General features: G+C 54.1%; 9 protein-coding genes across 9 annotated transcripts; 1 reads left to right on the forward strand and 8 right to left on the reverse strand.

Annotated features, from left to right (window-relative positions):
* Positions 1-319: 319 nt before the first annotated feature.
* Positions 320-3394, forward strand: G647_06015 (uncharacterized protein; the record flags this gene model as incomplete). The annotated part of the gene is made up of 5 exons (XM_008730340.1): positions 320-490; positions 589-686; positions 739-958; positions 1011-1889; positions 1940-3394. The coding sequence occupies 5 exons, from the start codon at positions 320-322 to the stop codon at positions 3392-3394; spliced, it is 2823 nt and encodes a 940-aa protein (XP_008728562.1).
* A 3695-nt stretch (positions 3395-7089) lies between these two features.
* On the reverse strand, positions 7090-8275 carry G647_06016 (uncharacterized protein; the record flags this gene model as incomplete). Its single annotated transcript, XM_008730341.1, has 2 exons — positions 7090-7244; positions 7360-8275. The coding sequence occupies 2 exons, from the start codon at positions 8273-8275 to the stop codon at positions 7090-7092; spliced, it is 1071 nt and encodes a 356-aa protein (XP_008728563.1).
* A 1552-nt stretch (positions 8276-9827) lies between these two features.
* On the reverse strand, positions 9828-10954 carry G647_06017 (uncharacterized protein; the record flags this gene model as incomplete). Its single annotated transcript, XM_008730342.1, has 3 exons — positions 9828-10218; positions 10272-10629; positions 10708-10954. The coding sequence occupies 3 exons, from the start codon at positions 10952-10954 to the stop codon at positions 9828-9830; spliced, it is 996 nt and encodes a 331-aa protein (XP_008728564.1).
* A 2004-nt stretch (positions 10955-12958) lies between these two features.
* G647_06018 (uncharacterized protein) lies at positions 12959-13877 on the reverse strand (the record flags this gene model as incomplete). Its single annotated transcript, XM_008730343.1, has 2 exons — positions 12959-13386; positions 13454-13877. The coding sequence occupies 2 exons, from the start codon at positions 13875-13877 to the stop codon at positions 12959-12961; spliced, it is 852 nt and encodes a 283-aa protein (XP_008728565.1).
* Positions 13878-14287: 410 nt separating this feature from the next.
* Positions 14288-16714, reverse strand: G647_06019 (aconitate hydratase, mitochondrial; the record flags this gene model as incomplete). Its single annotated transcript, XM_008730344.1, has 1 exon — positions 14288-16714. One exon carries the CDS (start codon positions 16712-16714, stop codon positions 14288-14290), a length of 2427 nt encoding a protein of 808 aa, XP_008728566.1.
* A 1574-nt stretch (positions 16715-18288) lies between these two features.
* Positions 18289-20330, reverse strand: G647_06020 (uncharacterized protein; the record flags this gene model as incomplete). The annotated part of the gene is made up of 4 exons (XM_008730345.1): positions 18289-18886; positions 18931-19260; positions 19314-20257; positions 20283-20330. 4 exons carry the CDS (start codon positions 20328-20330, stop codon positions 18289-18291), a joined length of 1920 nt encoding a protein of 639 aa, XP_008728567.1.
* Positions 20331-21320: 990 nt separating this feature from the next.
* Positions 21321-22797, reverse strand: G647_06021 (uncharacterized protein; the record flags this gene model as incomplete). Its single annotated transcript, XM_008730346.1, has 4 exons — positions 21321-21662; positions 21715-21928; positions 21979-22145; positions 22195-22797. 4 exons carry the CDS (start codon positions 22795-22797, stop codon positions 21321-21323), a joined length of 1326 nt encoding a protein of 441 aa, XP_008728568.1.
* Positions 22798-23383: 586 nt separating this feature from the next.
* On the reverse strand, positions 23384-24749 carry G647_06022 (uncharacterized protein; the record flags this gene model as incomplete). Its single annotated transcript, XM_008730347.1, has 2 exons — positions 23384-24351; positions 24431-24749. The coding sequence occupies 2 exons, from the start codon at positions 24747-24749 to the stop codon at positions 23384-23386; spliced, it is 1287 nt and encodes a 428-aa protein (XP_008728569.1).
* A 732-nt stretch (positions 24750-25481) lies between these two features.
* Positions 25482-27224, reverse strand: G647_06023 (uncharacterized protein; the record flags this gene model as incomplete). The annotated part of the gene is made up of 3 exons (XM_008730348.1): positions 25482-25942; positions 25989-26506; positions 26593-27224. The coding sequence occupies 3 exons, from the start codon at positions 27222-27224 to the stop codon at positions 25482-25484; spliced, it is 1611 nt and encodes a 536-aa protein (XP_008728570.1).
* Positions 27225-27488: the final 264 nt, after the last annotated feature.

Genomic DNA, 27488 nt, shown 5'->3' on the forward strand with positions numbered 1-27488 from the left:
GTGCGTAGTGACCAGACGGATGGCCGGATCACGGAACAACTTTGATCCGTAGCCCTTGACCTCTCTTGTTGCGGTCACCTGCAAATTGAATTGGCCTCACGAGTCGCGCCTCGCTCCGTGTAGATGCAATCCCGCGTACCCAGCCGAAAAGATCCAGTAACACTTCGGCCAATATCGACGATATCAATTCACCACCCCCCACAAAGGGCGTAGATATCTTTCATACCTCTCCTTGATGATACAAAGAAGCTGAAAATACTCTCCCCCATCACCCTTTCCTCCCTTCACCTCGCCGTCTCCCCCCGGCCTCCCTTGCACTATGTCGCGCAAACGCACGAGAGACGAGATGGAGGCGTCAGAGCCTCAAGAGAAGAAGGAGGAGACCTCGTTACTGCAGAGAATACGCAATATGTGGGAGTTTGCCTCAGTGATGCAGTTTATTTTCACATTCGGCAAGGCCGTCAAGATCGACGAAGACTTTGACATCGAGGTACGCCGGCCACGTCCATAATGCTGTGGTGCATTGAGCGCTCAACGCTTGCGGCGGAGTAATTTTGGCGCGCGGAATGGCTAATGGTGACCTCGCAGGACTTTGAGAACGAGTGTTTGAAGCCAGGCAACTCGGAGAAACTCGAGGAGATCGGCCTCACCCTTCTCAAGTGGATTTCATCGCATCGTGGTCTGAAGTCGGTCCTGCCTTGCCTCTATTGTCTTGTGACCCGCTGACATTGATGGCAGTTACGATATTTGGGATGAATACACCCGCCGACAGTACCTGGCCAAGGCCCCTCATCTCAATCCTTATGGCGATGACGAAGAACCCAAGCGGTTTCGAGACTTTGACATCTGCACTAAGATTAGGATCCTTCACCAGCTGACAGTATGGACATTCTGGAACCCCGATCGGATGAGAGAGAAGATGTCGGACCATCCTCGTGAAGCGGACCAGACTGAATGGGTGAGTTCTGCCGCTCAGATAAGCACAGGTGGGACTAACCTTGCTCGAAAAGCGCATCGAAGAGTTCGGCTACGACCGAGAAGATCGACAGTATTACCTCCTGGATGACAATCGCTTCTACAGACGCACTGAACCTCCCCTGCCCGCAGCTCCAAAGGCCAAACCGAAGGCGAATTCTAAGAAAGCCATCGCCGCCCGACGCCGGGAATCTAAGCGGAGAAGATTGGAGGCGGAAAGCGTCGACACCGAGGAGGATAACGAAGACAATACTGAAGAAACAGAGGCCATCCAAGAAGAAAAGAAGCTTGACTCCTGGGAGATTGACACCTTCGGCGGCTTCAAGTGGGAATGCCTCTGCATAAATCTTCCCGACTATCAGGAATTCTGTGAATCTCTCAAAAAGAGCAAAGATGCCAATGAGAAGATTCTGCGACAACGATTGTTGGATGAAGTCATTCCGGTCATCGAAGCCGCGGAGGAGAAGCGACGTCGGAAGATTGAGCGTCGTGAGAAGGAACTACTCATGATGGAGAGGATGGTCGGTGCTAAACGGTCCAGTCGTCTAGCCGACAAACACGACCGAGAAAGACGAGATGCTGAACAAGCTGAAATGGAGAAGAAGAGACAAGCCGACCTCGCCGCTGCTCATCGCGAACAAGTGAGACAAGAGAAGATGGAGCAAGAGAGACAATATCGCATGATGACGCGGGAGCAACGCATCAAGGACCGTGAATACAAGCGATTGCTGAAAGAAGAGGAGCTCGCCCGAGACGAACTGGAGCAGAAGCGCATCGAGGAAGGCCAGATCAGAGGGTCCGATCGAGCTCTCAAGCAGCGCATGGAACGGAACAAGAAAGAGCTGGAGGACCTTGACGCCGACGAAGACTGGACCTTTGACTGCTCTGGCTGTGGGGTATATGGCAAAAACCTTGTGAGTATCTCTTCAACATGGCCGGCCGCACTCTAATCTCTGCTGTCTAGGATGACGGAACCCACATTATCTCGTGCGAGAGATGTAATGTCTGGCAGCATAGCAAATGCTTGGGCATCTCAAAGTCGGCGGCAGAGAAGAAAGACTTCCATTTCGTTTGCAAGGAATGCAGACAGAAAGAAGAGGACTCAAAGAAGCCCAAGATCTCCCTCAAGTTCCGTGTTGGTGCGTCGTCGTCGCCGGCTCCTCCAAGTCCGGCACCTGTTCAGTCCACCTTCGTTGGCGTTGAGGTTCCACTTATGCGAACTCATGGTCCACAGTCGAATGGGCACCTTTCAACACCGGGTCAGTCCACTCACCATCCCCAGCCGTCACCGGTCAACGGGACATACCATCAGCAACTTCCTGGGTCACCTCAGCGTCCTCATCCTGGCTCTCCCCAACATCCGCAGGGCTATGGCAGCCGTTCTCTTCACTCGGGCTATCAAGCAATCCAGCCTCATCCTCCCTCCGTGAGCAACAACCAGGCTAGAAGCCCGCCACCTCCTGGTGCGGTTAACCCACCATCCCACTACAATGGTGTTTCACATCAATATCAGAACTATCCCGTCGCCCAGAGGCCCCTGGCACCGTCGCCCATTCCGAAGCATTCAGCTTCAGCACCCAATTCCTCGCCCAATAGTGCTCGTCTGCCGTCCCCTGTGTTGAATCGTCCCACTATGTCTCCGACACAAGGAAATATGGACGTCGGTCCAGTTGCGGGCATTCCTCAGAAAGCCTCTCAATCTCCCGAGCTCGCATCAAATGGCATCTACGGCCCCGCCAACACGACACCATCTCAATCCCAAGTGACTCCTCGAGCGACTCATCAGAACCAGCTTGCAGACTTGCATCAGACCCCTATCTCAAGAACGCCCAACTATCCACTGTCAGGTCTCTCGCCCAGAAAGCAACAAACACCTGGTCCTCTTCCTGCCCCCAGCGCCATTCCTCAGAAGTCAGCAACCGCATCCCCACCTCTATCCACCTCATCCACAATCCAGCACGGTCTCCACCCAACGAATGAGCCCACAATGCCCACCGTTACTACCGCCCCTTACCCTGGTGAGAAGCGTTCTGTCAGCGGCACGCCAATCCTCCCGCCGGTCGAAAATCTGCGGCCAAGCCCTCAACAGCTACGCAATTCTAGCTCCAACGGACCAGTGCCGACCCCGAGTAAGCAGCTACAACCACATCCACACTCGCACGTTGAGGCACCGCTCGCCGCCGAACACAAGGTCAATGAGCAAGCTTCCACAGCGAATATGGCTCATACTGCTGATGGCGGAGGTGAGAAACCGGCAGATGACCCTAGAAAAGAAGCACCTGTGGCAAAGAGAGAGGGTGGTATTCGCACCGGACCCGATGCCCTAAAAGAACTCAACCGGCAAACCGAAGTATTCCATAACGCTGAGGACGTGTCACATCCGGGGTCAAGGGAAGTGGTGATGGAAGACGTGCAGTAATGAGTTATTGAGGTATTGGATGTCGAGCCGGTGCGCTTGTCCATGTTGGTGGCTGGTTGCCGATGGAAATGCTCAGACAGTGAATTGGGACGTCTAGGACGGGAGATTTGCCTGGCAATTGGGATGACGCATGATTCACAATTGTGGTGCCATGTACGAGTACTGCAATGACCCTGGGCTCCGCGTCGAGGTCCAGGATCTATTGGCCATTCTGACGAAGTTGTATGCGGCATGCACGACTCTTGAGCTTCGTGCCGAGGGTCCATAAATCCACAGCTGAATCAAATCCGGGTCCCGTGAAATCTACACACCTCAGTACGAGAAATGGGAACATCAACCGTTGCACTGATTCAGCCAGCCACGGGAGCGAAGCCTTGCCAAGCTCGGGATCGAACTCTTCGTCCGAAAGCATTTTTGGGAGATTCAACTCTTCTGGCTACCTCGTGCACAGTCGAGGCTGCCTGAAAGTGTCGCCAAACGTCGTCTGTACAAGGATGAGGGCCATATGAGAATTGCCGTTGAGGACGAGGCTTGACACTCATAGGTCGAAGTTCCCGGTCTATGGCTATGAAGGTCCCAAAAGTGCGAGAGTAACGACACCGACAGGTTGGGTCCTTTTCATCCAGAGGAGATCGAAAACGAAATCCCTGCTCGTCAACCAGCTCGCTGACATCCAGTCCTTTCCCGTTCTTGTGGCTACAAGGCGAGAACAACCACAGATGGACTTACTTGGTCCAGGTCTGTCCGCTAAGCGCCCTGTTCTCGATTTCCTCCTTGCATGGAGAGACTTCACTGCTCGCGGTCGCCCTGGTCACATCAACATCATCCCCGATCTGCAGGGTCCCCCATGCAGGGCGATACATGCAGTTCCGGAAGAGTCGACTACAGTATACAAACGCGGATGATCGCTTATTGTCCTCTCCCTTCGATTGACGAGCATGGCTGAAATGCCGGCGGTTCTCAGCAGGTTTGTTCTCACTTGTGGTTGTCTCGACAAGAGTATCTACTCGAGCTTGTCCATTCCCCCACGATCAGTCTACTAAATTCATGGTCTCAATTTCTCTTCCTCAATTTCAGCTCTCGATTATTGTACATATGATATCCACGTTTATGCTCGTCGTGGCAGTTACCGCGCTTCTCGCGGGACATGTCATCGCCGACTCGAACGTCTGCAACCAAGACCCATACGAGGAAGTCTTGTTCCTGTCCAACTATCCCATCGCGGAAGCCTTTTGAACGGCATTCTTCCCCGTTGCCTCCGTGACTGTGACTGTGAGCCAGCCGACCATCATCCGCAAGAAGAAGAGGCAAGCCACTACTCCCAAGCCTACTCCGACCACAACCACAACACCAACTACGAGGACGACCAAAGCAACAACCATAGTCAACCCAACAACCACCGCCAAGCCAACAACGACGAAGACGACGATGACGATGAGTAACAACTGCGACAAGACTTGCTCGGGTTGGACTAGTTGTTCTAGGAGGGGCGGAGGGTTCCTTTCGACGTTATGCTCATGCATTGAGCATTCCAAAAATAGTGACCACGGTAATTATGCTGACGGGCACTCTTCGCCTCGTTGAGCTTTCCTGATGAATGTTCTGAATAGACAATGACGACGATGACGATGACTATGACGAGGAGGAGGAGGAGGAGGAGGAGGAGGAGGAGGTCGACGACGACGACCACAACGACTACAACGAGCACAACGGCCTCAGTAAGAAAAAAGACAAGGCGCTCTACCTTCCCACTTGCATCAAACTGACAATTACTACACAGACGAGTACGACTCCAACCACGACACCCTCTAGCGGAATTCCACCCCCTCCCACCTGCTTGTTCGTCCTCACACGATTAAACGAATCGAACAGACAACCACCTCTGAAACCACCTTCAGGAAGGTGAAGAGAAAGCTGGCGCCGACAGTGTACGTCGGGAAGGGACACACGCGTCGATGGTGACGACTGATATAGTATGCTGTGATGTGCCGTGGTGTGCTCTGGGTCTAGCGGTCTACGAGGAGCAATGAGAAGAAGTGAGAAAGGAGTGAATGTGGTGAACATGAAGGTGAACGTGAACATGTCAGGAATAGCTACTAGGGCTTACCAAGCCTGCCAAAGGAACACCGATAACTCTCACGCTCCCCGCTTGAAAGTCTCCCCCTTCTCTCATGCTTTTCGTCATGTTCGACGGAGAGGTCCAGGGGCACCTAATGCCATTGATACCCGATACTATTACTCTCTCTGCCTATCGCCGTAGGCTGTTCCTTGCAGAACGTGAACATACCTGTGGGCCAAGCTAGACCTTTGAACATGATGGAATCTATAAAACTCGGACAGTTCTGAATGAGATGGGTGGTTTGGCAAACATGGCTTGTCATTAGTAAGTAATTACCTACCGTGTAGTCTGCACATGCCATACGCTACTGTACAGTACGGAGTACCTGACTGCAGATTCCGACGAGAGAGGCGACATCTACATACAGTGTTCCTTGCTAGACGAGTCGGGCACGGCGCTCGGAGCGCAACTCGACAAAGAGTCAAGACCGTCGTGTGCGTAAGTTGGACTGATGCGATTCGTATTTTGCGTGCTCCCCTGCTGTCATTTACTGAACCGGGGTGAGGCTTCATGGCCGACGGGTATGCCTCTCTTACACTCAAACTACACTACATCTCGAAGGAACGGTGCGATGTGTGTGTCCCCTCTACGGAGTATGACCTATCGAAAGCAAAAGGCAAACCCAAAGGAAAAGGAGAGAAGCACAAGCTTGCGCTAAGCTCGACCAGCCAGATTGCTTCCCTGTACTCTGTACACATTGTACAGCCATGCAGGGAAACGGCAGCCTTGCTAAACCACAACTCAACTTCATCAGCCCCATCGCAATACTACATACAAGTATGTAAAATCGGAATTCCTCGGCGGTCACGCAGACCAGGATTTGCGATGATAAGGGAGTACGACGTACCTTGTCTCTAACTAGACTCTACTCCGTCCGGGTTGAGTACTGTACTCCAGACAGATACAGTAGACATTAGACATACCCCGTAGTATGTACTCCGTACATTCCAGCTGTTGTGGTTTCCACATTCTACGTTTCTTCCCGCGACATACTGTACGACTAAGGCGTGGCTGATTATTACAGTAGCCTTGACCGGCTCCGTCGATGCAGTACGTGAGGACGCTAATTATCTTCCGCTGTGTCCGGGTTGCAAGGCCCTATCCTATCTATCGATGAATCGTGTCTATCCTGCTGCTGTGTACTGTACTTGTGGTGTTTCCGGACTCAATTGGACGAGGACACCAGATCACACAACACATCACAACACATCACAACACATGACACCATAGTAAACTAGGTGCGGCGTCTCATGCATATCCGCGCGCCAGGATCAAGGCAATCTGACGCCCTTGCCATAAGGAGCCAAGGCCGAGCCACGACTTTGAGCGTGCATCTCAATGCCCAGACTCGAACTGGCACTGGCGTTGCGTTCACCCGTCTCCAATCCTTGATCCATCGCCTGGCCGTTCCTCTCTCCTGTCCTGATCGTCCAGTGCGATCTGGGTGCATCCCTCTCTCCTGGCCGTTCGTTCGCCCAGTGCGATCTGGACGCATCCTTAGCTTCCCTAACGTTTCATTCGCAATTGTAGCGCCCGGTGTGGTGTGGTCCGATGTGGTGTGCTGGGCTTGTAGCTCTCAGTTCCACACAGTACCGTTATGTACCACGACGACTTTATGCACTTTGTCCTCGGCCTGCTGTAAGGTGCCGTTGACCCATCCTTCAACCCCCTCCTTGAGCAGGCGCTGGTAGTTCTCGATGGTGGACTGAGTGAACCACGCGATATGCGAGGCTGGAAGCACGACCAGGGGTTAGTTCAAGTAACCAGTCAAGTAGTTACGGGGATGCTCTGGTCCTCGACGAAGAGAAATAGAAAAGGGCAGAGGATGCGGAGCAAAACCACTCACATATCGTCAGATTCGGCACCTCCTCCTCACCATTCGCGACGTCGGGAATTAACGGACTCGTTCCCAGGCCTGCGGGCTCTGTTTCCAACACATCGGTCGCAGCACCGGCGATCCAGCCTTCCTTCAACGCCTTGGCCAGGGCGTGTTCGTTGACGATTCCTCCCCGCGCGACATTGATGATCAGAGCTTCTTTTCTCATCGACCGTAACTCTGCCTCGCCGACCAGATCGACCGTGTCGTGCTCCTTGGGCAAACATATTGCCACAACCGTCGCTCTTTCGAGCGTCGCTTCGAAACTGACTCTCCCTGGACGCACGGTCGGGGAATTCTTCCTCTCGCTGATCAGGACTTCTTTAAACCCCACGGCTTTTGCCAGCTTTTCAAGTCGAGTTCCCAGCGTCCCGTATCCCATGATACCCAATGTCTCCTGTCCGGCTCCCATGGGCGGTCCACCGGGCCACAGCTTGGTCAACGAGCCCTTTTCAACCCAATCGTTCGTCTTGGTGACTATGTTGTGCACTTGGACCACCCTTTTCCGGGCCGCGAAGTATAGGCCGAGGAAGTGCTCGGTCACGGCGTCGACGTTGCCGGCCGGGCATTTCGTGACTGTGACGCCTCGGCGGGCGCAGTCTTGCTTGTCGACCCAATGGATCCCCACGGCCATTACGGCCAATACGCCGAGGTGAGGAGCATTGTCCATGGCTTTTGGTGTCACGGGGACGACGCAGGCGATGACAATTGTGGCGTCTTTGATCCGTTCCGCGACCTCGGAAGGCGCAGTCCGTTGGTGGACATCAATGGTATGTGGAAAGTCAAAGGGCGGCATTTCGGCGTGGATCCCTTCGAGCACAACGATATGGTGTTTATCCTTGCCTGGAGGGAGCGGTGGAGGCTTGCAAAGTGACGCGGAAGGCATTTCGGCGGCAGAAGCAAAAGAGATTGCGGGTAGTGAGCGAGATCGAACAGGCTTCTCCACAGAGGACAAGAGTGAAGTATGCTCGGCTGCTGATGAAGATGTTCAATGGCTGGGAGGGTGTGAGTGAATCTGTGAATACTCGCTTCCCGGGCGATTCGTCGCTGTCTCTGGGAGAGCAGTGTGCTCGCCTCGAATCGTGGTGTACTAAAGGCAAGAGGTTGTTGGGTGACACTATTGCGGATAAATCGCCCAGCTGATATCATGAACAAACCACAACACCCGAGAATGACAGAAGCCACGGGATTGAGACTATCCGCCTGCAGCCAAGGTCTTGACTGGTGCTCGGAAATGGTGTTGTACTGCGTAGGCCCGTCGCTTTCTTCCTGCCGCTGGGTCTTGAAATGCCTGACGCTTCAATGGCACCACCAAATCACCGCGATACGGCCCTCAGCTGTCTCCTCGTTCCCTCCGTCCCCTCCTCGGCAGCAAAGCCGGCCCGGTGAACCAGTCAAGCAAGCCACACGACCACGTAGCCGAGCTCTGACTCCTCGGAGTTGGAAACGACCGACAGTTGATTTTCCCTCTTCCTGCTTCCTGCTGCAACTTACAGAGTTTATTGCGCCGTGTGAGCGGATTCCTTACCCAGTACAGATCCCTCACCAAGATCACTGTCTTAAAGGCTTTGACGCCGGAAGAACTAGCAATGAGAGACTCGTCAGAATCGTTCGATACCCTCGACACAGTGCGCCGTCGGATAAAGCGAAGGGAAAATGTAGTAGGCTGCACCGGAGCAGTACGCCGTGCTCGGTCGGTAGAATTTACAGTTGGAGAAAGTGAGATGCAGGTCGGAATATGGAATATAGAACTTGGAGATAGAGATGGGAATGGACATCAGCACCTGCTTCGGTGCTACGTGCTGTGATTGGCTGCGCCCTTAGAACGACAAGCTTCCACATCAACGGGCAGATAGGGCTTGCCGGGCCGATTGTTCTCCTCGGTTCTAGCACCGCGTGCAGTAGGAGACCAGTAGCTGAGGAGCAGGGATGATATACGGTCCACTTTGGCCCAAAGCCGCCTACTGTGACAAGACAGAAGAATTGTCCATGCAGGAGTATCGACAGCGCCGCTGGGGAAGGAACCTCGGTTATATGTACTCTGAGATGACGCCCGGTCCGGTCGCGGCTGGGCCGTGGGAATGATTGCCTGTGTCCGACCTTGAGAGACAATCGAGTACACTTCATACGAAAACCTCCCACCAGTCCGAGGCGATCGAAATGCTGCTTCTGGACGGATTAAAATGATGTATATAAAGCGATCGCTTCTCGCCCTGGTGCAAGGCTCTGCGAGGTCAGGGGGCCCCGTATTCGTCCATACTCCCCTAGATTATACCCTTACCATGAACCTGCCAGGGTATCAGAAAGGCCGTCGAATGCTCTTACAGTGCTCATAATGTAGTTCATGCTGCGTACCACATGCCGAGATCGAATCGGAGCGGTGATCTCGGATGTTCTTGCCTTTTTCCTGATCGAAACGGTAGTACCTTTCCTCCTCTTCACGTCAGACTTAGCTTTCGCATCAGACTGGGGAAGTCGCCTTCTCCATCTTCTTGCTTCCTGATATTTGCTGCGACCTGGGACTCCAGTGTCTCGGCATCGACTTGCCCGAGGATGGTCTCGTCGTAGTATTTGTGCAGCGTTCCGCCTTCCGTCCAGATCCGCCGGAGTGTCACAACTGTCGCCATGGCCGAATAGACCTGATACTCTTCTTTTTCGATCTCTTTTAACCGTTCGAGCGTGGTGTATGATTTCTCCCACTTACAACCCGTCTGTCGTTCGTACTCGGCCAAGATTTCGTGTGGCGTTGCGGTGAATGAGTGCACAATCAACGTCGTGTTCCGAGATGCGGTGGTGTTCATCAGGGCTGCGACTACAAATTTCCCGACACTGGACGCGCCGTCAGCCAAGGTCCCACCTTCTTGACGAGGAGTGGCACATACTCAGCCATGGCAGTAAAACTGACCGGTCCCTCTCCGTCTCCCAGTAACACTGCCTTCTTCTCCTTCACATCAAACTGGCCGAGTTCAGGTCTCGCCTTCATGGTCCCGAAATAGAGGTCGCTATAGGGACCAGTGACCAGATATGTGTACTCCAGCCTCTTCATAGTCTTCATGTGTGCGCGGACTTTCAATTTGAGCTGATGCGGTGGCTCGTGGGCCGACTGGGGCCAGTATTCAATGTCGGTGCCATATTCGGAGGTGAAGAAGCGTCGCACGCCCGCTTGCTCGGCCCATGTGATGAGGTTGATTTGTTTCTCTATGCCACCTCTACCGACGCAGGAAACCACTGTATCGATCCCTACGCGTTTCGACCTGTGTTAGTCTCGTCCAGACCCATGACCCCCGGCGCTTCCAGGTTGGTGTGTGAATGGCGTACCTTCATATGCCCTCTTGACCGCAGACTCTTTCTCCAACCTGCCCGTGAAGATTTCCACCCCCCACGCGTCCAAGGCGGCAATGTCCTGGACCTTCTGCACCAACGTCTTCTGACTCGTCAAGACACATATTCGATCAAAGTTGTCTCTTGCATCAAGAATGGCCCGGGTGATGTATGTGCCGATGACGCCCGTCGCCCCGATGATCAGGATGTTGCGGGTCGGTTGGGCAGAGTAGGAGGCCGGCATGGCCGCAGGCGTACAAGCCACGGGAAGGATCAAAATGGTGGCGTTCTGTGTGACCAGGGCCTGGACGAGTCACCGCGTTCTTGGGCTGGCCTGAGATTGCCGGATGCCGGTGTATTCAGGCCCAGCAGGCACGCGTGCGATCGTGGAGTGGACGGAACTGACGTGACTGGATGCTTGGAATAGTAGAGTGCTGACAGCGGATCGCGAGCTGCAGGTGGTCTTCGCCGAAGCTGCGGTAGGTACATAAAAGGCACCCGCCGGTGGTCGCGGGGCTGGGACGACGAGGTTCGCGAGCGGAAGGTATATAACCCAGTAGATCGCGCAGGAATTGCGGATGCAGTTGACCAGGCTCTACGCAGTCAGGCTCTGGCGTGGGCTGCGGTGTCGTAGCCTGGTGGAGAAAAGGACGCGCGGGAAAGGGCAATCCCGGTGTTGGCGACGCTTGGTGGTTTGGGTCTGTTGCGCCGACGTGAAACGATCGTGATGGGGTCGGTTCGAGCGCAACAAGGCGGATATTATTATGTCTGAGGGTCGACTCCTGGCAGATTTCGAGATGGCGTTCCGGATTGTCAGTGCTCCGTACTCGCTCGGACTACGAGGTATCGCCAAAATTAGCCTCGCCCCGCGCCCCCAAGAAAATGTGGGAAGGATCCGAGTTGCTCGTCGTGCACAATTACGATCACAGGGGGCCAGAAGCGAGGAATGACGAGGGAGAAACTCTGCGTGTCGAGCCTGATGCCGCTGCTGAGCCACTGAGTGCCCCGTCGAGTGCTGAGTTCAACTGGCTACAGCAAGGTGTGCTTCGTGGCAACCGTGTTGGGCACAGCCCCGTTTCATCAGAAAGCGTTTGTCTTCGTCTTCGGCTGAGGCAAGAGTGAAAAGTCTGTGAACCGTAGATGAGCAGAGGGCAGGCGAAAGAGAACCTCCTCTGATCTGCGAGTGGCTGGTTCGTCAAGTCACTCACTCATCACTCCACCCTCAATCATGGCCGCTGTCATTCCGAAGAAGTGGAACGTGCTCCCGAAAAGGTACATGCTACAGTAGGTTAAGATGACAGCAAGTCTATCGAAATTGGACAGTACGGAGTGGTCCTCTGAAAGGCCTCGTCATCACCGCCTCTCGTGCAGAGTACCTGAAAGGTCAACAGTGGTTCATTCCACCTGGGCTTGACAGGCAGCCCGACATAAGACTGACGGCTGGCTCGACACTGCATTGCATATGGGCCACGCCTTGCCGGGTCAATGCATTAGTCTGGCATTATGCTCCGTACGCTGCAATGGGTATTGTCGAGCTGGGTCTGGACGGCACAAGCAGACAAGAGGTGACGTGGTGACTCCCTGTTCCTTCGCATTCCATCCTGAAACGAGCATGCATGATCGACCTTCCCTGCCCTTCTGGGCGAGACGGCTGTACCTGAAACGTGGAACTTGAACGAGAATGCCCGCCTCACGAACCTAGGTAGTTAAATTGCTCCGAATCCGATTGTTCTTGCTCCTGGCACCACAGCCCCGCCAACATAGACCCCGGAACTCATGCGCATACTACATACTAATCAGCAGATACCCACAAGGGAAAATCCTCTCGTGAGGTGGGAACATGGGCATCCCGGCCTCGTCTATACACGCCGCTGGTAGGCGGCACACCAGAGCGGGCGTTCGACACCCAGATAGGACACGCGGAGCGTCTCCGATCCTAGTCGCCGTACAAGCAGCTCAGCGACCCAGACTGTGCTTGTGGATCAGGTTGACAAGTTGCGCGAGGTACCACATGCGATGTGGCCAAGGAGACTCTCGATTGGAGGGTAATGTCGGTAGAAAATAGGAGCGAGAGCGATGCAGTCATGCTCCTACTGGACTGTCGTAGAGCCTCGTACGCCCCCATGGGCCTAAGCTGCGCAACGAGGATAATCCATCAGCCACGAGACATCAGTGACACCCTTCGCTTCTTCTCGGACGTCAATTTCTCCGGCGTACTGCCTGAATTTCAAGCACCACGTTCAGGCCATCAGTCACCTGTCTGCCCCGTGTAGATCAGGTTCAACCACGCACCCAGCCGGAACCCAGCCCTGGCAAGCTGGACTCGTGCCACATCAAAATGTGCCTTGTAGTAGCTTCCACTCAGATCGCCCTCCTCGACCGCGTCTACACCTGCCGCAAGTACATCGCTGCAAACGTATGCATTTGCCTCGCGCGCCCAAGTCATGGCCGACGCCTTGGTATCGTTGAGACTAGCCCCAATGAACCAAGTGCTTGAATCCCATCCGTAATCCCCTGCACGGATCGCGGCGGTAAGGTTCCTTGCAAACTCTTGCGCGTCCTGGCCGGCCGCCAGTTGCTCAACGATCTCAGTGTCCCAGATATGGTGCAAGTTAGTGTCGTCCCCGTCATACGTGACGTTGATTGTGTTGCCACCAACGTCGATGGCTTCATCATCTATACGCCCGTCAGAGCCCCGATTCTACCACCCAAGTTGATGGCACAGAGGACAAGGTCTACTTACGGAGAGGTTGGTGAAGATCCCCGATGAAGTGAATGATGAATCGCATAGCGTCCAGTTTCACCGAAGCTTTGGACTCGTCGTCCATCAGGATCGAGGTGTAGTTGACAATTGCCGACACAGAGCATCCCTCATCGCCGCAATCGCGATTATAGTCGACCGAGCATGACTCCGGAGGGTTGTCATTCGCGTCGATGTAGTGAAGTGGCGCAGACCAACCACCTCCGTCGGTGTACCGGTACGAGTCGGCCCAGGTCGACACATTCGCCATATAGTCAGACTGGGTAGAACCCAGGATCACTTGGACAGCTTCCTTTGTGGCGGCTGACACATATGACTGAGCAATCCAAGCAACGGTTTCGTGGCCCAGCGTACCCCAAGCGTCCGCCAGCCGGGCCAGACCAAAGATTGCTGCTACCACGAGCATGCCTGCGAGCCTTCTGCCGGTTCAACGTTTTCCGGGTCAGCGTACGAGTACAAGAGCCGTCTTTACCGCGTGCCTTGTCCACCGCATCGGTGGCTTATATACCATGATGTCCATGCTCAATCGGGCCATTGCCCCGTGCAGGACTCAGACGAGAGATAACCGGACTTTTCAGGGCCAATCTTCGTCTTCCCTGACGCGGCGATCGACGCTTCGAGTTCGAGAGACGGCTGCACGAGCGTGGTGGCGACGACCGACTGGACGAAGGTGATCGGCTTCAATTTCTGCTGTGGTTCCCCGGACGGCTAATCAGAAGCCGCGATGATGCCAAGCCGACAGCGGCAAAAGCGAGGCTCCGCAAGTCGCCTGCAGCATTCTGCCTTCCGTCCAGAGAAGCAAAAGGTGCGTTGCACTCAATTTGCTTGGCGCTTCGAAAGCAGGTTCAATGCGCTTCCAGCAAGGATGAACCCGCACTGGTCCTTGCTTAGGGTGTGCTTGACTGGAATGGTGAAGCTTGTTCCATCCTTCTTCGTGACCTTCAAGTTGATCTCGCCCTGGCCGTCGTTCTTCAACACATCCCAGAGACCCTCAGTGTCGACTTTATCGCAAGCATCGATTCGGTCGTAGTCTGCCTTGTCAACAAAGGTCAACGGCACGACTCCTTGTTTCTTGAGATTGGTCTCGTGGATTCGCGCAAAGCTCTTTGCCAGAATGATCTGACCTCCGAGATATCGAGGCTGGAGAGCGGCGTGTTCTCTAGCAGATCCCTCACCGTAATTGTCCTCGGCCACAACCAGCCAATGTTGTCCTTTCGCTTTCCACTTCTTCGCGAGTTCCGGTATGGACGATGCAGCGCCGTCGGTATCGTATGCAACGTTGGTCTCGCCAGTTGCCGCGTTTATCGCACCAATCAAAGTGTTCTCGGCAATATTGGGAAGGTGTCCTTTGTACTTTAGCCACGGTCCAGCTGCTGAAATGGTGTCTGTGGTGCATTGGCCCTTGACTTTGAACAGAACCTGCAGTCCTTTCAGCTCGCCTTCTGGAAACGGCTCAAAGGGCTCCAGAATAGCCAATCTGTCGGATTCAGGATCAACGAGTACTTCCACGCTTTGGTCAGGGTCGGCAGAAATAGGAAAGAAGGCAGGATTGCCAATGGCGAACCCAGAACCGGGCAGCTGTGCGCCTTTCGGAGCATCGAATTTGAACTTCTCCCCAGATGGCAATGGAATGGCATCGTGGATTGGGTTGAACGAAGTCGATCCAGAGTATGACATGGCCGTCACAATTTCGGGCGAAGCGAGAAAGCTCATTGTGCGAGGATTACCATCGTTTCGTCCGGGGAAATTGCGGTTATACGAGCAAAGGATGGCATTGTCCTCGCCTTTCTTGACGCCGTCAGTTCTCTTCCACTGGCCAATGCACGGCCCGCAGGCGTTGGCTAGAACAGTGCCTCCCGCACTCGTGAAGGTATCGAGAGTCTTGTTGTCCTCGAGAGTAGCGCGGACCTGCTCACTGCCAGGTGTAATGAAGAAATCGGATTTGGGCTTCAGGCCAGCAGCCTGTGCCTGCTTTACCAGGTCCTCTGCACGCGTCATGTCCTCATAGGAGCTGTTGGTACAGCTGCCAATCAAACCAGCGGAGAAGGTATCAGGCCATCTGTTGGCCTTCACTGCATCCTTGAACTTCGATAGCGGTGTGGACAGATCTGGGGTGAAGGGTCCATTGATGTGCGGCTCGAGAGCCGACAGATTGATTGTGATTTCTTGATCATACTCGGCGCCACTGTCGGCACGTAGGAAATTGTACTTCTCAGAGCCATACGCGATTCCCTTGATGGCATCGATGATGGCATCTCGTCCAGTGGCCTGCAAGTATGGTATATGGGTCTCAGAGAAGGGAAAAATCGAAGTCGTCGCACCGACCTCAGCTCCCATGTTGCAGATGGTAGCCATGCCTGTGCAGCTGAGAGTGTCGACACCGGGGCCATTGTATTCCACTATGGAACCTGTGCCACCACGGACAGTTAGCTGACCAGCGAGGTGGAGGATGACGTCTTTCGGCGAGGTCCAGCCACTGAGTTTGCCCTCGAGCCGCACTCCCAGGATTTTAGGGGCCTTGAGCTCCCACGGAGCGTCGACCAGAGCATCAACGGCATCTGCACCGCCAACGCCGATAGCAATCGCACCCAGTCCACCGGCATTGGGCGTGTGACTGTCGGTTCCCAACATCATAAGACCAGGCGCGGCGTAGTTCTCCAACACGTTCTGATGTATGATGCCTGCTCCCGGAGGCCAGAACTCAATCCCGTATCTCTTAGCCGCAGACTCGAGGAAGTCAAAGACCTCCTTGTTGCCAGCAATCGAGTTTGGCAGATCCGTGTCTGCGCCTTTCTCCCCCACGATCATGTGGTCGCAGTGGATGCTTGCGGGTACGGCCGTGCTGGGGAGGTTGCAAGTCATGAATTGCAGGATAGCCATCTGAGCAGAGGCGTCTTGCATTGCGACACGGTCGGGCTTGAGCTTGAGGTTGGCATTCCCCCGAATGTTGTTGCCGTTGTCGGTGTTGGTCAGCAGCGATTCGGCCGGGTTGTCCAGATGAGAGTAGAGGATCTTCTCGGCGAGAGTAAGCTTCCGCGATCCCAGAATGTCTCTGACATTTTCGAAATTCGTCAGGATTTTCTGGTAAGGAGGGACGGCAGCTCTTCTTCGAACGAGCGGCTGAGACTGGTGCACCGCATATCCGCGGTGAGCTACTGTTGCTCGTCGAGTACGTAGCCGTGAGCCCAAGTCAAGGGGGCATCTGACGCGAGCTGGAGGAGCTCGCTGCAACAGGGTCGACATTATTGCACTCGGACTTGTTGCTGAGTAGAAGGAAAGATGAAAGTGCTTGACCGACCTCGGAGGGAAAATTGAGATTCAATTCAGTATGCCGAGGTTAAGCCGCCAGGACCCACCAATCACTGTCTTTGTTTTCGTCAGATTGGCGATTCCTAAATTACTGTGTACAGAGCACTCCGTACTCGTACTCGTACCGAGTGGGGTTGGGAATGTCACGTGACTAACCAGGACAGTATCACGTGCTCAAAAATGGCTAAGGAGATCCGCCAGGCCCTCAGTTTTATGTGCACCCATACACACAGGGAATGATGAGGAGGGATGACAACTACAGTTGACCACTGTTAATATTTTTCATGTACCACTATTACAACCCATCTTCTCACCGCTCGCTATAGGGCAACAGATTTTGCCCACCCATCGTCTAGAATCTCAGAAAATAAAGGGTATCCAACGCCTGGGAATGGAGCGGCTGTGCAAGGTCATCGAAGTCCTGCTCCTACCCACCCACTACCCGTGCCATCGGATTTAGCCTGAACTTGTCGACTTCACACAGGCCGGAACCTAGTGCTCTGCCTACGCAGCCATGAGACCAACAGCCCCGGCGGCAGCAGAATGCACGAGAGATTGCTGTCAATCCCAACTAACAAGGCCCACGACCTATGGTGTAGACTATATTTCCGACAATGCCATGGTAGAGGCGTAACTCACTTCCGAGGACGGGCATATTGTGATTAGTACCTGGCTACAAACTGGAAGGCCGGACGCTGCAGTCCGCGATCGAGCTCTCCAAGAGATCTGTCGATGACAACCTGGCCGTGGCTGAGGTGAGGATGTCACAGGACATGTTTCCCTGGCCTGATCGTCTCATCTGGGTTTTCACAGCCGTCAAAGTCCCTACGATGCCTGACAACCATGTGCCATCTGATCCATTGTATCGCTGATTAGCAAAGCCACTTCGAATGGCCTGGAGGAAACTTGGAAAGATCCAGCTGGAACTCGCTATCGTCTTGTCGTGTTTGGCATCTGAGCTGTTATGGCCAGAGAGGCTCTTAAGAGTTGGGGCCACCGTGATGGCCGCAGTCGCACTAACAGGGCATTTGGCTTCGGCCAGCAAGTAGTCACGGTGATCTGGAGGATCTTCGAATCAACCATTCGCGGTTTCCCGCGACATCCAGAATAGCAAGCAGGGCGCGGAACCTTCTTCCCGGTATTGACAACTTCAGCTGTTTCGGGGCCCGCCCGGAAGAAAGTTACGACCAGCCACTGCACGTACGAGTTTCAGCTAGGAAATATATTTCCGGGCGCCAGAGGGCGAAGCCCATTGCTTGGGTGTCATCGGTCTGACATCCGAGGGACATAGGCGCAGGGAGCGGCAGCCGATAGGACTGAACGAGAGCGAGAGCGTCTGGCCTGGAACAATTTTCCGTAGAGATCAGCCAATGGGACAAGGTGAATCTGTCGCCCTGTCGCCCGACCATCTATTCAGACCCGCCCCCCGTAATTTCGCATGAGCCAACCCGGATTCTTCTTCCTAGCATATTAGTCTGTCTGGGAGTCGTAGGTGGTGAGCCAGTTGCTCAATTTTCGCTTCCGTCTTCTGCTGAGAGCGCTTCCCACTTTGTCAACAACTCGCCCATGGTCACCTCCCCGTCCTCCAATGCGTCCTTCTTCATGAGTGCGAGGTTCGGGTATACGCTCTTGATCCGCCGGTGTGCCTTCACCGTCCAAACGGTTTTGTCGAACTCGTCGAGCATTTTCACCAGCTTCTGGGGGAGCTGAACGCCTATTGACTGCGCCGTCGGGCGCACCATTCGGATGATCCCGGCATAAACGAGCCACCGCCGTGCGCCCATCATGAGATACGCCGTCAAATCGATGAGGGCTTCTTCATTTTCTTCGGATTGCCACGCAGGGGCGCGCAGAGCCTTGAGAAGAATGAAATACGCCACAGCCGCCGTCTGGCAACTGCCTGCCATGACACGAACGAGGCCGTACGCCTGTCGATACTGCCGATACATGGGCATCATTTCACGGATCAAGAGCAAGGAACTGCTGCGAACAGTCAAACCAATGGCCATTGCCGATGTTGGGGACGCTGGAGTGGGTGTCGTTTCCCGCGATGGCTCTCTGTCCGACACCTCACTCAAGGTAAGAGCACACCAGTAGTATAGCGCGCTGATCTGGTCAGCATCACATACTACCCGTCAGACACAACTCACTGCAGCTCGAATAGTGGCCCAGGGGCGTGCGGATACACTCGCAGATTCTCTGGCAACGCATCGTGCCAGGCCTGTAGCCGGCGCAGCAACTGCACTGGCGCATTCTTATCTTCGTTCTGTGTGAACGGCACACTCAATGCTACCTCGTATGCTATCTCAGCAAAGTCACAGTAAGCGTTGAAGAGAGCGTTGCCGTAAAGCGGCTCTACCTTTTCTAACCGAGGATATGGTCTCCACTGTACAGACGGGTTGAGCTCTTCTCCAGCATATGGTCGCCTGACCGTCGGCGGCTGCAGCGTAGGCTTTTTGAGGAGGAACATTGCAAACATCCTGTCATGTCAGTCGGGAAATACCAACCATCCAGGCAGAGGCGGAATACTCACGTGTTGCAGACGAAGACCGACCAAGATGCATTCAACATGGCCGCGCGCAACTTATCCACTGCTTCTGGCGGACAGTCTCGTGGGATCTTGGTCTGACGGGAGAGACCAAGGTCTTGATACATCTGAACCATGATCGAAAGCGTCGACCACCCCAGCTGATCTTTGCCATGCATATTGCAATAGAGCAAAAGTAAGTAGAGACCTTGGAGGTTGATCAGCGAAGCACGTCCCTCCTCGCGATCCCAGAGACGCTTTGCTTCATCATAAAAGTGCTCTCCCCAGGTCTCTGGGTCGTCAGGGTCAGCGAAGGCGCCAGCCAAATCCGAGTAGCCGCAAGCGAGAGCAAGCATGGCGTTGACCAGAAAAGGTGAGCAGAGTAGACTACTGGAATCGCCTTTCTCCATGGCTTCAATGAGGGCCGGTTCGTGCAGAGGGTGCATGAAGGTGTTCCACCAAGTGAAATAGAGGGAGGTCAGATGCGAGACAAGATAATCGTCGTCTGTGACTGTCGTCCACGGTTTTGCCGTCAACCGGAACAAGGGCTCGTCCGACATCTGCTCTACGCTCATCGTCTTCCCCCGGGCTCTCGCCAGCGGTGTCTGCTCCTGGAGATTTGCCGCCTCGGATCTCAGCTGGAGGAGCCCATCGATCGTGGCATCCGTTCCCGGGCTGTATCCGCGAAGCTTCCTCACTTCCGCATCAATGGAGGCATTAATTGCGGCCAGCGGAGCGTCGTCGCGGATGAGACGGAAGATTTGCTGAGCGTCGCTCTCTTCGCTCCATCGGATGGACCTGAGCAGTCCCCCCAAGAGGTCGCGATGGTGCTCGGCATCCTCCGCCTTCCGCTTGATGGCCTCCTTGCGTCTCCCATCGAGATCTTCCCGGAAAACGCAGTCCGTGTTCGCGGCGACACACGCGGTGCACGGCGGTGGGGCGCCACTACACTGAGGCTAGGTCAGTCAGGACCACTAGGCCGCCACGGTGCTTGGATTTGCCTTTCTCCTTTTGGCCTTGCATTGCATGCAGGCTGCGCTCGCGTTGTTTCTGGGGTTTCGAGTGATGCTCCTGCCTCGGCTTGGGAGATTTGACCCGCTGGACGAGCTGCTGGCCTCCTCGGCGGCCGGTTTTGCTGGTGCCAGAGGCCTAAGTGGTCGCTGGGACATGATGCGGACCCGACGTCCGGATTGTGTGAGATGCCGGAACTTTGTTCCATGAGCACGCTGGCGATGCTAAACGACCACTCGTGGCGTTTTCCAAGATAAGCGCCCAATACCGGACTCGCAGTAGAGGCGGCTGATTGTGCGGAAATTTCTGCCGGCCATGGGAGAAGTCAAGGAAGCGGCTAACGACTCACCGAAAGCCTTAGCCTCCTTGTCATTGGTGCTGAAAATGTGGATAAGTGCTGTTAGGCTAATATAGGACGTTTCCACTAGCCATTCATAGCTAGCAAATTTCTAGCTAGGCACTTGGCTCCATCGGTTTATAGCCGTGATTGGATGGAGCCAATCTCCGGACTCCTAAGTCAATATTTTAGTTCTTTTACACGGTATTAGGTACATGGCGTACGGGAGCAGACGACTCAAAAGTCCCTGGCGTCCCACTTTACTCTACTCGAACTCACTCATACCACAATCGCCCCGGAGAACGAACAGCTCTGATCTGTCTTGACCTACCTATGTAGGCTTATGAATGTCATACCCATTTCAACGCGTTCCATAAACTCGGAAATGAGATGTCATGGAATCGAGCTGTATCCACTGGCCAACACAACGGCAAAGCTCGCAAGACACCAATGTGCCGAAGATATGTGAGCGACGGCGAGAACAACACTTGATACTAACTGCACAACGCATCCACCATTGGTACTTGAATATCGTTGGCGCGTGTGACCCAATACAGCAATGCAGAGCTTCACTAAAGGTCCAAGAGAAGGAGGATGGGATCGCCAGCCCATGTGCGCAGGGTTAATGCAGCCTCTCATCATTTTGGGTGCAAGCTGAAGGCTTCTTACTCCTCCTCGTTTTCTTCCTCGGCCGCAGTCCTCAAGTCATAAGCAAGGTCATAACATTCGGCCAGCAGATCATTGACACTTCCTTGGCCTTCAGGTATATCGTTTCCAATTTGGAACTTGCCATCTACCCGCATGTTGTCGATAGAATTGAGTTTCATGCTATAGGGGTATAATTCTCGTGGGTTCGACACTCCTCCCGCCTTTTTTACTTCAATCAGGCACTTGCGTAGGGTAAGGAGTTGGTTGTATATGGGCAACAGAGCTTCGGACACCGGTTCGGATGCTATCAGCAACTGGTAAATGTAGGCATATCCTCGCCGAATGAGGTAAAGGAGTGTCTGTTCGCATTTTGTTAGCGGAAGCAACAGACTTCGATTGGAGCATACAGACCCTCTGTGCGTGAAGATCGGCGGGGTGACCCTCGGCATCGAAAAAGTTCCCGTCTCTCCTCGAGTCGTCGATACGATCTAGCTTTCTCTGCCACATGAATAAATCGGTCTCTCGAAGGGACCATGCCTGAGTCATGGTCAGCCGGTCGAGCTGGTTGCGGATTTCAATGAGTTGGTCGTAGACGTCTTTGAACCGCTCGTCGATCTTTCCTTGCCTAGTCCGAGGAGTTAGAGGGGTATTCTAGACCAAAAAAGAGGGACCAACTTTTGCTCAACAATCTCAGTGAACTTGAGACATCTCTCAAGAAGTGGGACAACCAGGTTTTGGCCGCCTTTGACCTCGCCCTGCTCGTCTGGCAGTCCGCCATCCTTCATGGTCGCCTTTATCTGAAGTAGTTGCTCGCGCAAGTCATTGAGATCTTTCTGACTGTACTGCACATCTGTCAACATAGGTTCGACCGCACTGGACCTCTCCAAATACCTTGCTTCTGGTGTTCAACGCCGCAATGGCACGTAGGATCGACACCAGCTTCTCCCATATCGGTGTCATTTCTGGCGACAGAGTGGCGAGGAAATTGTGCAGCTCCTGCAGCATCCCTTGGCACACCTGCAAGCGATACTGTATGCGGGTCAATAGGTGATGGGAATATTTGTCCTTGCTACTCTCCAGCGTAGCCTGCATCTTATTAAGTGTGTGTTCCAAGCTGGTCAAGTCTCTCTTGCTGTAAAACGCAGCCTCCAGGAGGTGGCGGCACAGACGAGTTATGGTGCCTGTCATGGCGTACAGCGCAGGTGCCTCGTTGTTTCGACCCACGGCCATAAAAAAGAGAGATACCAGTTGTAGAGAGTCATCTAGGACTGTGTCGACCCGGTTCTGCAGCAGATGCTCCGGACCTCGGACTTCATTGAGGATCGACACCTGCTCAATCACCTCCTCGTAAAGAGGGAGGACGTCCGAGGACTTGACATAGGTGCTTTTATCTTGCTTCAGGAGCAGTAGTTTGTCTCTGATGAGGAGCAGCTTCTCCAAGATCGGCTTCTCTTGAGGCCCAACGGGCGCAGTCGTGATGGGAGAATCAGACATGACTGGTTGTGGTCATCAGAGGGCGGTTCGCTGTGTGTCCGCAAGGAAGTTGTCGCAATGAGGACTGTAAAGCGGCTGCGTCTAGGAGGGGTCCGGAAGCCTGTGTACCTTGTCTCAGTGTTCGTCCTGAAGGCTTTGGGCAAGTGGAAGTATGTGATAGCCGGGCAGCAGGCGGAGTGCTCGGTTTTGTCAGGAACCGTAAACTGCTTTTGCCTCAACGCTATGCGGGCTGGACGCAAGCACAGGCGAAGCGGATAGGAGTGGATTAAGTGGTCGCGGTTGGGTGGACTTAGTTGGTGGGATGGATTCGCTTTGATAGAACAGCACTGGGCTTGCGATAATGCTTAAAGAGCCCTGCCCCGCCTCGGTCTTCGTCACAAGCACCCCTAGCGGCCCCGATAACCTGGCCCGTTTGAGCCTGGAGGCTTCCCCATGTAAGGAAGTGTTTCCGGGCTTGCCCCTCGTCTTGGCATTCCGTCACTCCGCCACGTGCCTGCGCTCTTCTTTTCGGCCTCGCTCTCGCTTCTGTCACTTGCCACCATAAACGGATTTGTAAACAAACGGCTCGAGGGACTTCCATTCCTCACTACACCCATTGTTTCAGTCGCCGCAGTGCTGTCTTCCAGGATGAGCCCTCTTTACAGGCTCGCCATGCGCTGTACATCAAAATCACCATGCTTTGTCCCTCACTGGTCTGACTAACCGGGCTCTTGCTTGGGACATGCCCAACATCCGCCACGGGACTAACTCTGCCGCCGGAGTGGACATGCCTCGCGACAGCTCGGCGATTCCGATCTGCCCATTTCATCGCGGTTGAACCACCATAGGCTTCAGGCAGAAGAACAGCCAGTCGATACACGGCAGAAGCCATAAGCGCAGTGCCCGCAGCATCACCATATGCCCAGGCGGCAGATCGATGTGATGGCCCATCAAGGTAGTTCTTCAGCAGTCCGGATCCTTCGTCTTCTGCCTGTGCCATTGTACACTGCAACATGGACTCGATCAAGTCGGCCAATACCACTTTGCTCCTGGTTCTGAACTTGTTATACTCGGTCTGCCCGACTGGACTGTTTCGAGGTGGCTGCCACCTCAAGATTGTTGCTAGTACACGTGTCATACCCGTGACAGCCCAAGCGTTACTGGTGAGCCACACGTCCGGGTCTGAACAGCATACTCCCGACTCCAAGTCTGGTGGGTCGGAGACGATATGGCGCCAAAGGCCACGACAGGTCTCTCCGTTTTCCAATTCGATGACCGTTCTCAAGACGTGGTCGTAGAGTTGGCATTGAAGAACAGCCATTTCCAGAAATCTCAGGTCTTGAGTGGCAACACCGTGATAAGCAAGGAACGGAGGGACCATGTAGATGAAATCGCCCCAGAGTTCAGGGACGTCTTCTCTGTGAGATATGGCTGAGTGAGTACCATTGACACGAAATTTCGTTGCCTTCGATACGAGGTACTCAGCCTGCCGTTTTGCGGCCTCGAGATATCTCGGATCATGCTGGGACAGAAGTAACGCGGCGGTACCTAAGGAGGCAGGATCGGCTGCCGAGCCTGCGCTGTCGTGAGTCGGGAAGATGTGCCCAGAGGAGTACATGTATCTGTGCCCTCGCCAGAGCAATGTACTGCTTACCTTCGCCGTCGACAAGGAAATCGGTACCATTAATCCATATGACGGACTCCGCGTACGCGAGGGCCTCAACTTTCGAAGGGTCGTCGATTTGTGGGATTAGCCCACCCGGGAAGGGATTTGACCCAAAGACCGTCAATTCGTGGTTATAAAACTCCAGGAAAGCTTCCACAAGCGTCCCAAACTCCCACGACCGTGATGTTATCGAGCGGCCTGTGGCCAGGACCTCGTGCGGATCGAATCCAGCATCTGAAGCGGACAAGATGAGCCAAATCACAGCGGAGAAGGCAGCCACGCACAGCGAAGCAACATAACCTCTCATCTTCTCAGCTCTGAGATGAAAGGCACATCGCCTCAACGTTCGATTCAACAATTGCACAAGTTGTTCAGGGAGAAGTCTCAATCTGGCCAAATTAGGCTAAATGTGACGGAAAAGGCCTATCCTCGCTTGACGATATGCGAGCCTTGTCCAGTACGTGGTTCAAGGTCATCTCCCTCAGATACCCGAATGCCTAAGACAGGTTGATTTGTGAGAACAAGTGTAATATACCATTCCGGACGTCGCCCGTAAATACGGGCTCACAATACGGTCCTTCTTCATATTCCATGGAAATGCCACCGAGGTTGAAAGATGATCCATCGATTTGTCCGAAAAGGCTTCATGGATGGCATTGGTGCTTGAAGGCATAACAAGTCGGGCTCCGAGGGAGGGTTGAACTGACCGAAGTATAGCGTCTAGCGCGTCAAAGCCTTTTGATGGCGCATCAGTAATCTCAGACGAAGGGACCTAGAGGGCAAGCTCTGGGCCGGACGGCTGGGCAACACATCAGGGACACTTATGGTGCTTACGCTGTTGATGCCGACTGATTTGACTTGCAATGAGCTCTGCCGGGCACCTACGAGTACTGTCTACTAGCTCAGTCGGATTCGGCAACAAAGCCTTATCGTCATCGTGTCCACATGTTGGACGCAAGGTCCTGAACTCGGCAAATGCGACAAGATCGCACGGTGACAGGCCCACGCATCATGCCGCCCAAAGACTATGCACCTGCCTTTACTCATCGGACCGTTTGGCATCGAAAACCCTCACTCCTTCAAACCACGTGCCTAGGACCTGGGCTCCCTCGAAGTCACCTTTACCCAAGTCACGATCGACAAGAATGAAGTTGGCCTTTTTGCCGACAGCGATGGTTCCAGTGGTGCTTTCTCGCCCAACAGCTGCCGCTCCAGCTGCAGTGAGGATCCTGCAGATCACTTCAGCGGCCTTGCTTTTTGCATCAGATGCATCGGACAGAGCGGAAGCAACACTGTCAAGGATGAGGGCGCAAGCGGGAAGAATGGCTGGATCTTGGAAAGCCCAGTCACTTCCAATGGTGAGGTGAGCTCCATGTTGGAGCATCTTGCCGAAATTCCAGTCCATCAGTCCGTTACCCATACTGGTGATGGGATGGACGAAGAACATCGATGGAGACATCTCGGCGGTTACGTTTAGCTGCTTGAAGCGAGGGTAATCATCTGTCGATCAGCTGTGTTCATGGCAGCATAACAAAGAGGGACTCACCATCGTGGACTCCACTACAGTGTGCAACCTCGTGCCTTGGCCCAGCGCGGTTACTCTTTCTGACAGCCTCGTACACGTCCAGCGCCCGCCGTGTACTTCCTTGTCCGGTGCAATGGATCTTGCAGGTCATCCCTCTTGCGTCAAATTTGGCGACAGCTTCCGCCAGATCATCAATCTGGATCTTGCTCTCGTCGATCTCTCCAGAGTCTGTGAGGCCAGCATGTGTATAGTAAGGGTGCAGGGGGACGCCATCCAACATGAACTTTACAAAATTCGTCTGCACATGTGCTGACTGAAAACTGGCTGCGTCATCGAGCGTCTTGTGCAGCGTCTTGAAGCTCTCCTCTGCAAGCTGTTCTGGCTTGTAGACAATATGCGTGTGCACGTCCATCTTCAATTCCCCAGCCGCATCAAGTTCGCGCAGCGCATTCAGTATCGTCGTGTTGGAAGCTGCTTCCTGAAAACTGGTCACTCCCACTGAGTGTAGCCGGCCTATCCCCTCCAGAATGCTTCGTTTTCTGCAGTGGCCAGTCAGTACTTAAGCCCTCGTCGACCATGGACACACGTGTCGAAAGAATCAGATCTCTAGAACCAGGGGCCTTACACGTGAGACGCTGCGGGCTTGGGCAATGCTAACGCAGCCTTCGTCATTGCCAACTCCGTCACTTCACCTGTCAGGGACCCGTCTGGTCGTCGAAAGTACTGTTCGTGCGGTGCATCTGGCTCTGTCAAGCTGTACCCTGACCGCTTGAGGGCAGCAGTGTTCATGAACATTGCGTGCCCTGCGCCTCCACGAAGAAGCACCGGCGTGTCGGGATAGTCTCTGTCTAGAGCTTCTCGGTCGAAGTCGTCGATGTGGTAGAGGGATCCCACGACCCAGTCGCCAAACACATGCGCATGCTCGCAGGCACATTCGGGTGACTTGAGCCTTGCAGCAATATTCGACATGTTCGCGTCCATGCCCGGCTGCAGGTATGATGAAGAGGAGAGACTCCCCAGAAGGATATGGACATGAGCGTCGTGGATCCCCGGCATGACGAATTGACTTTTCAGGTCAAAGGTAGGGAGCTGCTCGCGTCGAGCGATATCGAGGATCTCGCTGTTGCTCCCTACTGCCGCGAAGATCCCATCCTCTGAGACGATGAACGCCTCAGCTCGGCTTGCATCTCTTTCAGCCGTAAAGACATTGCCTGAGTGATACGCCACGGACCCTCGATGGCCTTGCTGTGTCGACATCGCGGTTCTTGAAGGCTGCTACAGGGCTTGTCAAGAGAAGTGGTTTGAATCGCGTTCAGAAGTAGTTGCTAGCTAAACGGAAGTAAGCAGACTGAGAAAGCAATGCGACGAGAACCACGAATGTTGATTAATGCTTTCTCGGGATGCTTAGTCCTCGGTGCTTCACAGGTACCGAGCGCCAGGAAGCGTATCCTTTGTCGCAGCAATGGTAGATATTGGGTATCAGGGTTCCAAAACGAGCTTAACACATGCCTAGTCGTGCTA

The sequence above is a fragment of the Cladophialophora carrionii genome (assembly GCF_000365165.1).
Source record: "Cladophialophora carrionii CBS 160.54 unplaced genomic scaffold supercont1.5, whole genome shotgun sequence".
NCBI classification, from domain to species: Eukaryota; Fungi; Ascomycota; class Eurotiomycetes; order Chaetothyriales; family Herpotrichiellaceae; genus Cladophialophora; species Cladophialophora carrionii.